At 44.1% G+C, this 13,763-nt stretch overlaps 1 protein-coding gene across 1 annotated transcript; it reads left to right on the top strand.

Moving 5' to 3' along the window:
* The first annotated feature begins 1,916 nt into the window (after window positions 1-1,916).
* LOC128382111 (zinc transporter ZIP12-like) lies at window positions 1,917-13,157 on the top strand. The gene is made up of 12 exons (XM_053342096.1): window positions 1,917-2,168; window positions 2,972-3,331; window positions 3,427-3,634; window positions 4,599-4,762; window positions 5,595-5,766; window positions 7,417-7,589; window positions 7,702-7,857; window positions 8,634-8,714; window positions 10,211-10,283; window positions 10,429-10,587; window positions 10,688-10,875; window positions 13,029-13,157. Exons 1-12 carry the CDS (start codon window positions 1,917-1,919, stop codon window positions 13,155-13,157), a joined length of 2,115 nt encoding a protein of 704 aa, XP_053198071.1.
* The last annotated feature ends 606 nt before the right edge of the window (window positions 13,158-13,763 follow it).

Here is a 13,763-nt window from a genome sequence, read left to right as displayed (position 1 = left end):
TGGTATTCTCCTGCCGTCACACCTCCGCTTTTTAAACCAAATGTTTAACTGTTTTTATAAGAATCTAACACAACATTTAATCCATCAGATACAGTGGATATCATTATTTGGCTGTTTCAACTTTCCCATATTAACAAAACAGGCTCTTTTATTCAGATATCTATCTCTCTATCCTAAGAGGTTTCTTTCGATTGCAGCACATTGTTTTCACTGCTTTAAATCATCATATTCTGCACCTTTTTTCTGTCAGATCTCCAGTATACCAGTGTCTGATCCTACATAGGGGATTAGACACCCTCTTTGAACTGATCATGTTTGTGTCAGGTGGTGTATTTGGCCTATTTCCACCTTTGTGAGGAGAGTAAAGCTGCCTTGGAAACTTATGAAAATGATGATTGCCAGTCTGTGCATGGTTATAAAGCCTAATATGACTCCCTCATATTGCATCCTTTGAGATTTAAAGTAGTCACCAAAACACCTCTGAAGTTTGAAAGTGCTTTAGGGAAAGCATGTCCACTATTTTGTCCAGTGGATTTAGCAGTAATCCTCCCATGCACCCAAATACTGTCTCACAGGTGGCTTAGATATGATGAAGTTCAAACTGTGAAATGTCTGTCAGGCACCAGACTTTCAATCACCTCTTCCAGCGGCTGGCCACCCCCATCACCTCGCTGTTGAAAATGAGACAGCCTTTTCCATGGCAACCACAGCTCTCTCTCAGACTGTCGCAACTAATCCTTAGCTGAGCTTATTCAACTCTTACTTCTCATAAGAGGGCTTTACCAACAACACCAATGCCCAGGAATTCTCCCCAAACAACCACTGGATCTTCTGTTTATCCTGCCGGAGGTGGAAAACAAACCTAGTTACAGCAGCTGAGAGGTGAAGAGGGAAGAGAGGTAGGCCCGGTTCATCCGGTGTGCTTTTTTTTCATCTGTTACATCCGAGGTATTAATGTTGCTTTTAGGGATTTTCAACAACAGTTCTGTCCTCCTGTTGCTCAGTCAGTTTGACCTGCAGGTTGTACAGTGTGGGAGGATGTTGGTATGTGTTGTGAGAAAGCTTGGCATATTTTGCTCCGTGTGTTTGATCTGTGATGACTCAGACATCTAACAAAATAAAGAAAAACCTTCCATTTGAATGTCACAGATGCTTTCGGGGGACTATATGGGGCTTGTATAGTCAACATACTGGATGCACTCTTATGGGGGCTGTGTGGGGCTCGTAGTCAGCATTTACCACATGCACTCACTCACATCTCGCTCCAGAACAACTGATGCTTCTAAATAAGGAAACCGGCTCAATATTCAGACCCTTATGAAAACTGACAGTGTTAAATTGAAACAGAAGCAGTTTTTCAGCATTTATAGTGACCTCTGTGCTACTTGTGCACTTCAGAGGAACAGTTTTATGTGAGCCATATAGTAATTGCTTTTCCCTAATTTGCCTTTTTTTTTCCGTTAATGTTGCACCAGCTTTCTTTTGCAACCATAGCACACTGTAATTTTTCCTCAATACTAATTATTTTCCCGACAATCTCCCCCTTCATGCCCCCTTCTCCCTGCCCCTGTGCTCTCTCACTTGCCTGCACTAATCCTTTTGTTGTGGACTGAGGGGCCCAGGCTTTGGCTGACCGTTCGTCACTGTAAGGGCTGGTTCAGCTGAAGAGTGCCCACCGAGCCCTCCTGTCCTCCACCAGATCAGGCGTGCCTATTATTAATGCCTCTCTCAGCAAGAACACATCCGCTGCTCTTCTCTAGAAGCTTTCTCTCTCCTCTCCTCATTCACCGTCATTCAAATTTCCTCTCTGTTTTTAATTTCCTCTCTGTGTTCTCTCTCCATCACCTTCCTTGCTGTCTGTCAAGCCCTTTGCCAGTCCTGGGAGCTTCAGGGAGTCAGACGGCCTCGGTAGGAACATGCACTTCAGGAGCAGTGCTCCCCTTTTGCTGCTGCTGCTGCTTCTTGTCTGTCTGCTGGGGAGCATCCTGGAGGTGAGAGGGCAGGAGCTGGGCCACCTGCAGGAGGCTCAAAGGGCCTTGGATCTGCCTCTTGGTACAGACGGCGAGCCTCGTTTCCAGAAGAACCACACGGGCATCCTGATCACCACGCTGCTGCGGGCGGTGCACTGTGAAGAGCGGACTGGCATCTCTCAGGACATCTGTGACAAGGTGAGGCATTCACCTGTCGTTCTACATGATCAACCGAGCTCACTAAGTGCTCTGTGACATGATAGTACACATATAAATTAGAGTATTTGAAAAGATTCCCCACATCCCTACAAAAACATTTCTTACATCCAATATGCTAAGTGCTTATTATGTATTCATCCAATTCCTGCCTGCTTATTCCAGGAGACATGCTTATTATGGCTGGAATGTGAGTGAATGTGGAGGCTTAAGTCCTTGACCTCTATGGGGCATTCACGCTGAGTGGCTTTAGACATCCCTCAGTTTGACATAATAAACTCCATAGAGTGGACTTAGAGGTACTTCACATGTTTGTGCAGGTTGACTGACAATGGGATTATGTGTGTGTGTGTATGTGTGTGTGTGTTTGTGTGTGTGTGTGTGTATGTGTGTGTGTGGAGCCTTGAAAGAAATCCAGAGTGAGATTTAGAAATTAAGAAAGTATGCTAAATTTTTTCTCAGTCTTAATAGTGAACTCTTGTTAACACACTCTCCCAACTATCTGTATTTGTGTGTGTGTGTGTATGTGTGTGTGGATATAATTGGGCTCATCTAGCCAAAATACAAACAGCAACACAAAGCTACTCCTTTCCCAAGAAGGCCAGTACAGTGTACGCTATGCAGGGAGAAAATAGGCCTTTTATTAAACTGACATCTTTTCCACAACATATTAACTTAACATGCAAATCTAAATTCGGTCAGTTCTCACATGACTAAACACCATAATCCAGATTTTGTCCAGATTGTTCTGAAAAATGAAAGTTGTGATTGTCTTCTTTTTACAGTGCTTGACACCAGACATCGCTCTCTCTGTGCTGGAGGATGACGGCAAGGCTTATCTCACTGAGGAAGACTTCCAGCGAATGTCCACCGTTCTGCTGTACTACATAATTAACTTGCAAGATCTGTGCATGTCCAACTCCGCCTCTCCCTCCTCCCTTTCTTCATCCACCTCCTCCTCCTCATCCTCCTCCTCTTCCTCCTCTTTTGGGAACTATCAGTTCTACCTTTTGGCCCTCATTAATCTACACCCAGCTGAGGACAACCGCCTCTTATCATCCAGTGAAACCGAAAGTATTCTGCAGCTCATCAACCAACACTACAGCCCCTCCAACCAAGATGCTTCTACCTCATCTGATATACAAGTACGTCCATTTTCTTTTTCTTTTTTTTTTTGATGTATCCCTTCTTAACATGAGCACATGCATAATATTAGACTTTCACCTTTGATCCCACACAGTGTATCGATGCCGCTCATCTCCTTGAAGACGTTAACCAGAAAGAAAATACAGAAGTCGGTGCGTCTTCGGTGCCCAAACTGGCCGCAGCCATCATCAGCCACATCCTGCAGGGTCACTGTTTCAGCCAGAGGAACCTCCCATCGCCTGCCTTCTTTACCGACTATATCTTTCACTCACTAAATCGCACTAATAACCTGCAGATTATAGGTAAGTTTATAAGTCTATTCAGATTGTTACAGGCTAATGCTAACCTGATTTTAATAACCACAAATCTGTAAAAGTATTTCATTGTGTTTCCTTCTATTATTTCAACCTGCAGCAATTCTTTTGCCGCTTCAGCACAGTGGAAACATTCAACATTAGTATATTTTCACCCTTTAAGTTAAAGCTAATTGGCAAATAGATACCTATCGACACATCCAGCAGAGAGGGAACAACATTAGCATTCATTTGGAAACTTGTTTTTGGCTATTCAACAAATGTAAATCCAATATTCACTCACTTTTTAGCTCTGTTTTTGGTCTCCACCAATTCCTAAGGGAAATATTTGGCTCTTTAGCTGCTAAATGCTCCATTATGCTCACCAGCTAGTTGCTAACTTTATCTGACTGATGTTTTGTGCTGTTAAAGTAGGATACAGTGCATTCAAAAACAACACTTACTGTATGAGAGCCGTTAGACTCAATCAGAGTTGCACGCCAGGAAATCAAACCAATGAGCTGAAACTCGCTATAAAGCTGAACTGTGGAGTGAAGTGCTAATTCTCTGTGGATTCATCACAATGAGCCACACTTTCACATTGCACATAGTCATTTTTATCCATTGTTACTTTAAAAATGTTGATTATAGCTGCTATAAGGTCTCTGTTTCCTCTCGCTGGCACTTACTATAAAAGATGAGTCATGGTGCTTGAGAGAGCTATTAACCCTCCTCAGAGATTTTCATTAGCCTGAGTTTCAAAGGCATTTTTTAAATTCCATTCTTAGACTATAATACATGATCTTTACATAAAGAAAGGGTCAAAATGATTATTGATTATTGGCGTAACATGCTTGGTGACCTAGCATGTCAACTTCAACCCAAAATCTCAAAGCCATGTTCGTATTTTGACGACATTTTGACACCCTGGACTAATTTATATGAATCTAACCTGTTGCCATTTCTGTGTTAGACTTAGAGGAGTTGCTCCATCAGCTGGGTGTCGGAGGCGAAGGAGCTGCACACTCTCACCGCAGGAAGAGACGGAGCATCACTGGGAGCTCCAACAAAGCGGTGGTGCGTTCGATTAACGGTTACAACCAAGAAACTGGGGGAGTGAACAGAGACTGGGCCCAGGTGAAGTTTATCAGAGAATATTCAATAAAGTCCTGCGTGACTGTTATATTGCTGCACGCGCTGATTTTAACCCTCCTGTTGTCCTTGAGTCAAGGAAGGAAGGGAGGGAGGAAGAAAGAAGGAAGGAAAGGAGGGAGGAAGGAGGGAGGGAGGGAGGAAAGAAAGGAGGAGAGGAAAGGAGGGAGGAAAGAAGAAAGGAGGGAGGAAGGAAAGAAGGAAGAAGGAAGGAAAGGAGGGAAGGGATGGAGGGAGGAAGGAAAGAAGAGAGGAAAGAAAAAAGGAGGAAGGAAAGAAAGAGAGAAGGAGGGATTTAAGCAAAGGAGGGAAGGAGGAAGTAAAGGAAGGAAGGAAAGGAGGAAGGAAGGAAGTAGGGAGGAAGGAAAGGAGGGAGGAAAGAAAGAGAGAAGGAGGAAGGAAAGAAGGAAGAAGGAAGGAAAGGAGGGAGGAAAGAAAGAGAGAAGGAGGGAGGAAGGAAAGGAGGGAGGAAAGAAGGAAGGAAAGGAGGAAGGAAGGAAGTAGGGAGGAAGGAAAGGAGGGAGGAAAGAAAGAGAGGAGGAGGGAAGGAAGGGAAGGAGGAAGGAAAGGAGGGAGGAAAGAAAGAGAGAAGGAGGGAGGAAGGAAAGAAGGAAGGAAAGGAGGGAGGGAGGGAGGAAAGAAGGAAAGAGGGAAGGAAAGAAAGAGGAAGGAAGGAAGGGAAAAAGGAACAGTTAAAATGGACGGGGTCAATTTGACCCGGGAGGACGACACGAGGGTTAAGAGCCTCCTACTCACCCCCCCCCCCCTCCCCCGCCCCCCCCTCCTCTAATTTGTCTTTTCCTTTTAATCCAATTAGGAATGTTTTTCAGCCAATCAGTTGGTGGATATTTTTGCTCTGGATCCTCATTCGCCAATTTCCAAGGAGCACTTCAGACAAATTTGTCCAGCCATTATCCAGCAGTTGCTAGGCAATGCCTGTGAGGCTGCGGAGGAGAAACCAAGAGGATCTCTGCCCACTGCTCTCGAGAGTAAGACATGTTTTGTTTTTTGTTTTTTTTGTTTTTTTTGGTGTCTTTTTGTTTACTGGATTGAGGAAAACCTTTAACAGGAAATGGTTTATATCATCATTTAAATCAGGAGGGTCAAACTCATTTTCATTCAAGGGCCACATACAGCCCAATTTGATCTCATGTGGGCCGGATCATTAAAAAGATGGAAGGAAAGAGGGAAGAAAAAAAGGAACGAAAAGGAGACAGGAAAGAAAGATGGAAGGAAGGAGGGAGGGAAGAAAGATATGATGAACGGACAGAAAGATGGATAGAAAAAAGGGAGGAAGGACAGAGGGACATGAGAAAGAAAGTAAGGAAAGATGGAAGGAAGGATAAAAGGAACGAAAAGAAGACAGGAAGGAAAGAAAGGGAGGAAGGAAGGACAGATGGAAGGAAGGAGGGAGGGAAGAAAGGGACGAAGGACAGACGGAAGGACAGAAGGAAGGAAGGAAGGAGGAATGAAAAAAGGAAGGAAGGAACGAAAAAGAGACAGGAAAGAAAAATGCAAGGAAGGAGGGAGGGAAGATATGATGGACGGACAGAATGAAGGATGGAAGGAAAAGGAAGTACAGATGGACATGAGAAATAAAGGAAGGACAGATGGAAGGAAGGGTAAAAGGAACGAAGGAAGGAAAGAAAGGGAGGAAGGAAATATGGAAGGAAGGAGGGATGAAAAGAAGGAAGAAAGAAAGGAAGGAAAGTGGGCCAGATTGGACCCCTCAGCGGGCCGGTTCTGGCCCACGGGCCGCATGTTTGACACCCCTGATTTAAATCATCAATTAAACTACTGAATAAGAAAAAGGAACAAATTCAAACATATTACAATAACTCTGGATCAGATATTGGTGCCCGCCAAGGGGTCCAATCCGACCCACTTTCCTTCATGTCTTCCTTCCTTCCTTCCTTCCTTCCTTCCTTCCTTCCTTCCTTCCTGTCTTTTTCATTCCTTCCTTCCATATTTCCGTCCTGTCTTCTTTTCCTACTTCCTTCCTTCCATCTTTCCTTACTTCCTTCCATCTTTCCTTCCTGTCTTCTCTCCTTCTTTTCTTCCATCTGTCCTTCCTTACTTCCTTCCTTCCATATTTCCATCCTGTCTTCTTTTCCTACTTCCTTCTTTCCATCTGTCCTTACTTCCTTCCATCTTTCCTTACTTCCTTCCATCTTTCCTTACTTCCTTCCATCTTTCGTTCCTGTCTTCTCTTCTTCTTTTCTTCCATCTGTCCTTCCTTACTTCCTTCCTTCCATATTTGCGTCCTGTCTTCTTTTCCTACTTCCTTCCTTCATTCCTTCCTTCTCTGTTTTCCATCCACCTGTCTTTCTTCCTTTTCTTCCATTTTTTCTTCCTGTCTTCTTTTCCTTCCTTCCTTCCTTAATTCCATCTTTCTTTACTTCTCTTCCTTCCTTCCTTCCTTCCTTCGCTCCATCTTTTTAATGATCCGGCCCACATCAGATCAAATTGGGCTGAATGTGGCCCTTGAATGAAAATGAGTGTGACACCCCTGGTTTAGAGCAACAAATGCACCATAGAAAGATAAAACTGAGCTTCAGCCTGGAGCTTTATATGAATGTGCTTGATTCATATTTGGACATTCAAAGCTCAAAGCTCAAAGCTCTCTCTCCTCTCTGCAGAGTATGGCTACAGCACGGCTGCTGTCCTGCTCATCACGGTGGGCTCCATGCTGGGAATCTGCCTGATCTTCTTCAACTCCTGCCAGGAGACCTACACCCTCATCCTGCAGCTGTTTGTGGGTCTGGCAGTCGGCACTCTCTCAGGAGACGCCCTCCTTCACCTCATACCACAGGTACATGACACAATGACACAAAGCTGTCGTCTGTTTCTGACACATGGGAGATTTCACGTCTTTCCCTGGTGAGTAAATGTCTAATAGTTTTCCTCTTTGTGTCCTTTTGGAGATCCTCGGCCTCCACGATGACACTCACAGTCACGATGTTGAGCACTACGCAGAGGGAAAGGAGTATCTGTGGAAGATCCTCGGCATGATCGCTGGGATTTACGGCTTTTTCCTCATTGAAAGAATCTTCTCCTTTTTGGTTCCTTTTCATGACCATGTAAGAATTTTAATTTAACAGAGCAAAGGAATACGCAGATAGCTTAAAGTCCGTGTAAAGTAAGAATAAATATGTGTTCTGAGTTTGACATACCACAGAAAAGTGTGTTGTTAACCACCCTGCCAAATTTGAATGATTAAAAAAATCGCCAAATATATGAAATTAGGCTTCAAAGTTGTGTAAAAATCAGCCTCTTTCTCTGCCCCCAAACGCTGAAGCCCCGCCCCCTACCAAGTGTCACCTGTCAATCAAAGTCACCACCTCTACCAGAAACATGGACGCTACGTCTGAGAGCTTTCTGCTGCTAGCTCAGCTGCTAGCTCGGCAGCTAACTTGGTGGCTAGCTCGGCGGCTAACTCAGCTAACTGGCTAACTGTAGACTGTAGTAGTAGTAGTAGTGTGGGCTGAATGTATTTATACCTCTACAGCAGCAGGGGCGGGTTTATGCTAATCACTAAATCCTGAACACAGAAATCTTGAAACACAGTTTGTGAAGCCTAGCTCCACAATTCAAATCTAAATGGTTGAAATGCTTTTTACACCTTTTTTAGAAATACATGTATGACCTATTTAATGTGTTTAGAAGTAAATGTCTGAATTCACTTTACACTGTCTTTAAAGTAGCGTATCAAGGGGAAGTGAATGTTTATATTGGACAAGTTAGTGGCTGATTTTCTTTATCTAAACCCTGTTTTTTTTCACCATGAACAAGCAACTTTAAATGCTGAGACTGAATTCTTGCAGACAGTTGACTCTCTCTCTTTTATTGTCCGCAGGGTCATTCCAGCGACTTAACCTTAGAGCTGAACTGCAACGGTCAGTCACAGAGGGGCAAATCCATTTCCACTATACAGCTGGTGAGTGTCATCGCAACGCACGCTGACCTCTTATGTTCTTAAAGTGTTTTCTTGACGGGAAATCCTGATTCCTGTCATCGTCTCTATTGTGACGGAGTACAAACATGGGTGACTATGACGAGGCAGTTCCTGGATGTTAAACGACAAGAAAGGTTTAACTCACTGTAATTTAGAGGAATAGACTAATCTTATGTCATTAACTTATATAAGAACATTTATTAATGACTGAATTAGAAAAGTCCCCATAAAGTTCTTGTGCTTCAAAAGTCTGAGTTAGTCAAATAAAGTGGGATTTTTCAACAGTTAGTCTGTAAAAGAAAAATGAGGTGGAAGAATCGTAACAAAAAAAGGACTTAGGCTTGAGAAATATTGACTTGATTTGTCGTTTTTCACAAGTTTGTTGCTTAGAGGTTGTATTTTAAGGGCCAGTATTTTCAATTTCGTCTATCCAACCTGTTTGTTTTTTATTATAAATGAGATCAAATACCTTTCACAATCACTATTCTATGGTCCAGGAGAACATTTAATATAATATGATTAATACAACAAATGTCTGAATGCTTATTTTTGAGTTTTTTTAATAAACACAGGCCAAATTTGTACATTTGCATATATATAAAAATGTGTATCTGTTGCAAAAGGAAAAAAAGAAAGATGCATTTATTTCCATTTTATATACTGAGAGTCACATTAGGAAAAATCCAGCTAACAGAAATGTGTATACGGTGTTTTTACAGCTCTCAAATGTAAAGAAATTGGTCGAATTTGACCCTGAACAGTATGTAAGGGTTAAAAAAAGACTTGCAAAATGTGTATAATATATTATAATTCTCTTACTGTGTGAAATTGAGCTCATTATGCTCCCAAAAACCAAGATGCAGCTGATTTTATGCATAAACTGTGCTGTACAGTAGCGCTGTGATGTTATTTAAGTCAATATAATTAATTCACCCCAGCGATGCTCCACTCCCACACTACTCCTCCATCTGAACATCAAGACAGCAACAAAACACACTCGTTATAAACAGCGTTCAGCGGATCACGACGGGTCAATTACAGCTGGACAAAGATTGGGGGGACAAATACAGCTCAACTATCCCAAAAATCTTTAAGCCTCAGCATTCAAAAAATAGACGGAAAACAATTTAACTTCAAATTTTCACTGAAAAAAATAAAAAAATCAATGTTTCCAGTTTTGCTCTTACATAACAGGAAATGAAGAGTGGCGTGGGAGCGGAGTTAAAGGAGCAGGGCACGTAGGATGTTGGAGAATGACAAGTGTTGGATCATTCAGAAAGCACTTCATGCTTGTGTTGAATCATGTGAACATACACAGCCGTCCAAACGAGACCCTTTCAGTCACAAAAAAGAGGCAGCAGCTGTTCAATCCCCTACTGTGCGCTAATGTTCAGTTAAGTCAATCTGGGGAGCTATTTTAAAATGTCTCAATTCTGGATTACAGGTTAAGAGAGAAAGTAATTATCTGTATCATGCAGGGACCAGTGGATGACTTGGAGTGTACAGAAATATCTCCCGAACACACAGACACAACGAGCCCTTCACATCAGAGTAAGCTAAACTGCTCCTTTCAATATAAGCTGCGTAGCAACGATGAATGTAATGCACTTTGTAATTAGTCGCCTGGCATGACAGAGCGATTGTCACGGTCCGAAGATGAGCTTTTGACGGCACAGACTCCCATTTGTGTTCCCAGGACAAGGGGTTCCTCTGCTGGCTGTGATGGTAATTGTGGGAGACAGCCTTCATAACTTCGCAGATGGCCTGGTTGTCGGCGCCGCCTTCTCCTCTTCGGCCGAGACTGGCATGGCGACAACTGTGGCCATCCTGTGCCACGAGATCCCACATGAGATGGGTGAGAGGTCACGGTGATTAGTTTTGGGAAACGTTGCTGTTGTCCAGGAAACACTCTGGTTGACTGACCGACTTATCTTCTCTGCTTTTGTTTTTTAAAGGGGATTTTGCAGTGTTGCTCAGCTCCGGACTCTCTGTGAAGACTGCTGTGCTAATGAACTTTCTCAGTGCTCTGACGGCCTTCATGGGACTCTACATCGGACTGTTTGTCTCAGCGGAGATAGAAGTGCAGCAGTGGATCTTTACGGTCACTGCTGGCATTTTCCTCTACTTGTCACTGGTAGAAATGGTAAGAGAGCCTTTCTGAAAGGACAACGCTGATGGTGACATTCTACATTTTTCTAATTAAAAGCTTAAAATCAATAATCAGTATACCCTAAAACAAGCCTGATTTAGCTTATTCCTCTGTGCCAAACACCTCCATACTGCCAATAACTATTATCAAGTCTACAGGCTCTATGTGTCTATACTAATGTCACTATTAAAAGGGAGGTATCAAGCACTTTTCGAGGTCTATTTTTTTAATCTGGGACTCTACTGGAATATGTTTGCATGATTTATAGTTTGTAAAAGTCCCTTAACCCTCCTGTTGTCCTCGAGTCAAGGAAGGAAAGGAGGGAAGGGAAGAAGAAGGAAGGAAAGGAGGGAAGGGAAGAAGAAGGAAGGAAAGGAGGGAGGGAAGAAGGATGGAAGGGAGGAAGGAAAGGAAGGGAGGACGGAAGGAAGGAAGGAAGGGCGGAGGGAGGGAGGAAAGGAAGGGAGGACGGAAGGAAGGGAGGAAGGTAGGAGGGAGGGAGGAAAGAAGGAATGAAGGAGGAAAGGAAGGATGGTAGGAGGGAGGGAGGGAGGGAGGAAAGAAGGAAGGAGGAAGGAAGGAAGGACGGACAAAAGAAGTAAGGAAGGGTGGTAGGAGGGAGGGAGGAAAGGAGGAAGGAAGGAAGGAAGGTAGGAGGGCTGGCATTTTCCTCTACTTGTCACTGGTAGAAATGGTAAGAGAGCCTTTCTGAAAGGACAACGCTGCTGGTGATATTCTACATTTTTCTAATTAAAAGCTTAAAATCAATAATCAGTATACCCTGAATGAAGCCTGATTTAGCTTATTCCTCTCTGCCAAACATCTTCATACCTCCAATAACTATTATCAAGTCTACAGGCTCTATGTGTCTATACTAATGTCACCATTAACTCTCGTGTCGTCCTCCCGGGTCAAATTGACCCTGTCCGTTTTGACTGTTCTTTCTTTCTTCCTTTCCTTCCTTACTCCCTTCTCTCTTTCTTTCCTCCCTCCTTCCTTCCTCCCCCCTCCTTTCCTTCCTTACCTCCTTCTCTCTTTCCTTAATTCCCTCCTTCCTTCTTTCATCCCTCCCTTCCTTCCTCCCTCCTTTCCTTCCTTCCTTCTTCCTGCCTCCCTTCTTTCCTCCCTCCTTTCCTTCCTTCACTCAAGGACAACATGAGGGTTAAAGGGGAGGTATCAAGCACTTTTCCAGGTCTATATTTTTAATCTGGGACTCTACTGGAATATGTTTTCATGATCTGTAGTTTGTAAAACTCCCTTAACCCTCCTGTTGTCCTCGAGTCAAGGAAGGAAGGAAAGGAGGGAGGAAGAAGGAAGGAAAGGAGGAAGAGAGGGAGAGAGGAAGGATGGAAGGGAGGAAAGAAGGAGGGAGGAAGGAAGGAATGAAGAAGAAAGGAAAAAGAGGGAGGGAGGGTGGAAAGAAGGAAGGAGGGAGGAAAGAAAGAGAGAAGGAGGTAAGGAAGGAAAGGAGGGAGGGAGGGAGGAAAGGAGGGAGGGAGGAAAGAATGAAGGAAGGAGAAGGAAGGAAAGGAGGGAGGGAGGAAGGATGGAAGGGAGGAAAGAAGGAAGGAAAGGAGAGAGGGAGGAAGAAGGAAGGAAGGAAAGGAGGGAAGGAAGAAGAAAGGAAAAGAGGGAGGGAGGGTGGAAAGAAGGAAGGAGGGAGGAAAGAAAGAGAGAAGGAGGTAAGGAAGGAAAGGAGGGAGGGAGGAAGGATGGAAGGGAGGAAGAAGGAAGGAAAGGAGAGAGGAAGGAAGAAGGAAGGAAGGAACGGAGGGAGGAAGGAGGGAAGGAAGAAGAAAGGAAAAAGAGGGAGGGAGGGTGGAAAGAAGGAAGGAGGGAGGAAAGAAAGAGAGAAGGAGGTAAGGAAGGAAAGGAGGGAGGGAGGAAAGAATGAAGGAAGGAGGTAAGGAAGGAAAGGAGGGAGGGAGGGAGGAAAGGAGGGAGGGAGGAAAGAAGGAAGGAGGTAAGGAAGGAAAGGAGGGAGGAAAGAAAGAGCGAAGGAGGTAAGGAAAGAAAGAGAGAAGGAGGTAAGGAAGGAAAGGAGGGAGGGAGGAAAGAAGGAACAGTCAAAACGGACGGTAGTCAATATGAACCCGGGAGGACGACACAAAGGGTGTTAACTCTTATTTCCTTATTTCCTCCGTCAGCTCCCTGAGATGAGTCGAGTGAAGACCAACAGACCGTGCCTCATGTTCCTCCTGCAGAACCTCGGCCTCCTGATGGGTTGGGCCTGCCTGTTGCTTCTGGCTCTCTTTGAACATGAACTCAGATTCTAGACACACAAAAACATAAAATAGGCCCTTTTGTGCATATGTAATGTAAACTTGTTGTTATTGTGTTATATAATATTATCTCCAACTGTGCTCTCATCCGTTTTGACTGTTTCTTCTTTCTTCCTTTCCTTCCTTACTTCCTTCTCTCTTTCTTTCCTCCCTCCTTCCTTCCTCCCTCCCTCCTTTCCTTCCTTACCTCCTTCTCTCTTTCGTTCCTCCCTCCTTTCCTTCCTTACCTCCTTCTCTCTTTCTTTCCTCCCTCCTTCCTTCTTTCCACCCTCCCTCCCTCTTTTCCTTTCTTCTTCCTTCCCTCCTTCCTCCCTCCTTTCCTTCCTTCCTTCTTCCTCCCTCTCTCCTTTCCTTCCTTCTTTCCTCCCTTCCATCCTTCCTCTCTCCCTCCCTTCCTCCTTTCCTTCCTTACCTCCTTCCTTCATTATTTCCTCCCTCCCTCCTTTCCTCCCTCCCTCCCTCCTTTCCTTCCTTACCCCCTTCTCTCTTTCTTTCCTCCCTCCTTTCTTTCCTTACCTCCTTCCTTCTTTCCTCCCTCCCTCCTTTCCTTACCTCCTTCCTTCATTCTTTCCTCCGTCCCTCCTTTCCTCCCTCCCTCCC

Source organism: Scomber japonicus, chromosome 21 (genome assembly GCF_027409825.1).
Source record: "Scomber japonicus isolate fScoJap1 chromosome 21, fScoJap1.pri, whole genome shotgun sequence".
NCBI lineage: Eukaryota > Metazoa > Chordata > Actinopteri > Scombriformes > Scombridae > Scomber > Scomber japonicus.
Note: the sequence above shows the minus strand (reverse complement) of the source record. Positions and strands in the feature narration are given on the sequence as shown.